Genomic DNA, 3,842 nt, shown 5'->3' with positions numbered 1-3,842 from the left:
GCGACGCGACGCGACACACCACAACGCTCCCGTTACAATCAACGAATCTGGCTACGCTGCAAGCTCGCGATCAGCGTCGCTAAAAATAAATGAAGCGTTTGATGGTCTCTCTCAAATCCATGATGCCGCATTCACTCACACGTAGATGATGGACACGAGGTGCATGAGCCAGAGCACGATGAACAAGAGGAAGCCGAAGATGGAGAAGCCTTGCAGGGCGAGATCGAGCAGGGCCATGGCTGCCCTGTGTCCGGATGCGCTGACACCTCAGTGTTCGGCCCTGAAGCTGGAGCTCTCTCTCTCTCACTCTCTCTCTCAGAGGACTGCGCGCGCTGAGCAGGCGGGTCTGCGGGAAGCAGCGCACAGCAGAGCTGATGGCGCGTCGTGGGCGGGGCTGCGGTCGAGGGGGAGGAGTCTGCCGGACTGCGCCGAATGAAGTTACCGCGTTTCAATTCTTTTATTTTATTTTATTTTAAGGCAAGACTGGACATACAAAAAAAAAAATCTAGATGTAGATGGATTATCATAACGTGTCGTTTGCTGCTAAGAAAACATCCAAAATACACTTTTAAGATTTTATTTATTACACTTTATCTATTTGCTTCTGCAGATTTTAATTACATGGTTTTAAAGGCCAAAAAATGTTTTCCTTCACTGAGCGAGATTTTAACTAAAGTCGCACTTACACTTTTAGGCTATCGATATTCTGAAGAGATTTACAGAGGTTTGTTCATATGTCATTTCACCTGATTTTAGACAACATTTTCTACATATATATATATTTCTGGCTATTGACTGGTCTTATTTTAGTATCACTGAGTTTTTATTGATATTTCAAATCAGGTTTTATTTTTATTAGAATTTTCATGTTGGTTAATGTTTTAGTAATTTTGTTGTTTTCTCATTTTTTTTGTCATTTTTATAGCTTTTAGTATGTGTGTGTTAATATATATATATATGAAAATGAAACAAGAATTGTGAACCTGGCTTTGTCCTCATTCTGATTCTGATTTTAAAATCAATGCGAACAACTTTGAGTTGTTACATTTTTGAATTTAAAGGTTTTTTTTATAATCAGATTATTAACGGCACTGAGGCACTTTTATGCAATACAGCAGAAATTGAATGTGCTGATGGTGATTTAAAAATAATAATAATAATAACGCACATTAAATTGTCTATTCTGTCAGCTTAAATGTGTCAGAGAAGCCACACTGTAAAAAATTACCGTGAATTTTACGGTAAAAGACCGTTAAGCGGTAAAAGTAAAAATGCTACAGTAAAAAGCTGTTAAATGGTTAACGGTAAATTCCCCTACTATATACGGTGAAAAACTGTATTGGACATTAATTTTACGGTAGTATACCATTTTTGGAAGTGAAAAAGGCCGTATAATTTACAGTGAATAACCGTAAATTGACATTCCCAGAATTCCCTGCGTTACATTTCAAATTTGATGTTTTTTTGTTGAAATAACGGTTTCTTCTTAGTTTTTTCTTATCAGTTTTGTATGTTAGGGTTGTGTGTTACACCTAATGATGTTAAATGAATGTTTATTGCATTATTTCAGTTTCACATGTGTGTTACCGTGATGGTGTTTAGTGTTTGTGTGAATGACACTGTGCACCTTCTATATATGTTATTATTTAAAAGCTGCTTGTGATGGGCTTTGGGTCATCGTGTGACTTTCTCATCACCTCCTGAATTTGGTGGTTATCAGTGTATTACATTGTAGCTTTGATGTTATTTACTAATCATATGTGACTTTTTGGCAGCTTTTGGCAGACTTTTTAAGTGCACTTGTTCATTTCTGCAATTGCAACCTTATGGCTTTATTTCTCGTACTTCTGATGTATTTTTTTTAGTATTTGAATACAGTTGGATAACTTTTAACAATTTGTAAGCAGTAAGCAGGCTGATTGGAAGGAATTGTTATTATTTATCTTGGTATTTTAACCTCATTTCTAGAAGTTTAGGGAGATTCCCAGGGACTTGGATACTAAGTACTTCATCAATTAGTGAATGCTTGACTTGTATTAAGGAATCTGTACTTGCAAACATATCCACATGTCCCATCATGCAAAGCATCCAAGGCAAATGAGCTGATACAATAAAATACTGTATAAAATTAAAAGTATATGAATTACACACCATGTACACTGATATATATCAAAACTTAATTTTTGTTTAGTAATATGCATTTCTAAGGACTTCATTTGGACAACTTTAAAGGTGTTTTTCTGAATATTTGGATTTTTTTTGCACCCTCAGATTCCAGATTTTCGGCCAAATATTGTCCTAGCCTAACAAACCATACATCAAGCATATTTATTCAGCTTATTTATTTCAGAATATACATATATATATATATTCTTGCTTTGTGTTTGTTCTATATAGCCTATTTACTACATATTTTTTCTTAATTCAAAAGTGTCTGCTTCCAATTTTGAAAAGTGTACAATATACTGTACACTAAATTAGTCTCAGTATAGTTAGAGACTAATTTAGATTATAATTTATAGTATATAAATATTTGTATATATGGTATTTTTGGAACTTTAATTTAATAAAACTGTTATAAAATAGCTTTATGTAAGCTGAATAAAAAATAAATATGCTGTGAAACTATTACGATGAATATAGATGATAATCATGATTTCTGTAATCTGAATGTATTGAATTGTCTAATTACTATCATCTCAGAAGTCGAATGATGTTACGTGCAATGCTCTCACAATTTTCTGATTGCTCTATTCAGTAAACAGATTCTCTGTACTGTTGGTAGAGCGTCGTGGTACGTGTATCTGATGCATGAGGGAAGCAGCTGGGTGTGCTGGAGGAGGACATGTGAGCTGCCCCGCATCATTTCCTGGGCCTTTCGGGTTCATAGAATAAGATGAGACTTTGTGGGGTGGCTTCTGCGATTTCACAACAGATGTTTACAAAGGTTTGGAGGCGGTTTCTGTTCTTGGTTGTGAGAGACAAGCAGGCAGTGGAGAAACACAGAATATTTATAATATAGGAGCTGTAGTTAGTACGTAGGATGCTTGCTTGGGAACCAACCAGTTTAGCAGGCCATTTCAAATCTGGCCTATCTGGACATTTGAATGGGGCTTTTAGTTTCTCTGAGCTTTAGAAGTAAAATAGACAACAAACAACATCTAGAATAGACTGACAACTTGTAGTTGCAATGACATTTTACGAAACATGACTAGTTCACAAATAGTTTGTTATGAACCAAGACTAGCTGTAGTGAATCAGTACAGTGTGAAGACAAAAAATGTATCACAGTTCTGCATCAGTCTGGCTCTCTCTGGAAATGTTTTATGGCAATAAAAATGAAAGCTGTAACTGATGATTTATTTAAGTAGTGAACAATATCACTTCATTATACAACAGGTTGCATCATTACACCAGTAGGTGGCGAAAATGAGTGAGTCGCTGAATTATTCACTCAACTGATACATTTAAAGGAACACTCCACTATTTTTGAAAATAGGCTCATTTTCCAACTCCCCTAGAGTTAAACAGCTGAGTTTTACCGTTTTCGAATCCATTCAGCCGATCTCCGGGCCTGGCGGTAGCACTTTTAGCTTAGCTTAGCATAGATCATTGAATCTGATTAGACCGTTAGCATCTCGCTCAAAAATGACCAAAGACTTTCGATATTTTTCCTATTTAAAACTTGACTCTTCTGTAGTTACATCGTGTACTAAGACCGACGGAAAATTAAAAGTTGTGATTTTCTAGGCTGATATGGCTAGGAACTATACTCTCGTTCTGGCGTAATAATCAAGTAACCTTGCTGCCGTACCATGGGTGCAGCAGGCGCAATGATATTA

The 3,842-nt window shown here is 36.2% G+C and overlaps 1 protein-coding gene across 2 annotated transcripts in view; it reads right to left on the bottom strand.

The window, feature by feature from the left end:
• Window positions 1-3,842, bottom strand: part of LOC107558686 (ceramide glucosyltransferase-like) — a 41,466-nt gene that overhangs the window by 32,084 nt on the left and 5,540 nt on the right. Inside the window, exon 2 of one of the 2 annotated variants that reach the window (XM_016242344.1) lies at window positions 140-302. In XM_016242344.1, coding sequence (XP_016097830.1) covers window positions 140-237 — 98 coding nt within the window. In that variant the 5' untranslated portion in view covers window positions 238-302. Of the gene's footprint in view, window positions 1-139; window positions 366-3,842 lie in introns of those variants that run through there. The other variant, XM_016242343.1, reaches the window with a different exon arrangement.

The sequence above is a fragment of the Sinocyclocheilus grahami genome, unplaced genomic scaffold (assembly GCF_001515645.1).
Source record: "Sinocyclocheilus grahami isolate Dianchi unplaced genomic scaffold, SAMN03320097.WGS_v1.1 scaffold655.1, whole genome shotgun sequence".
NCBI classification, from domain to species: Eukaryota; Metazoa; Chordata; class Actinopteri; order Cypriniformes; family Cyprinidae; genus Sinocyclocheilus; species Sinocyclocheilus grahami.
This window is presented reverse-complemented; position numbering and strand designations above follow the sequence as displayed.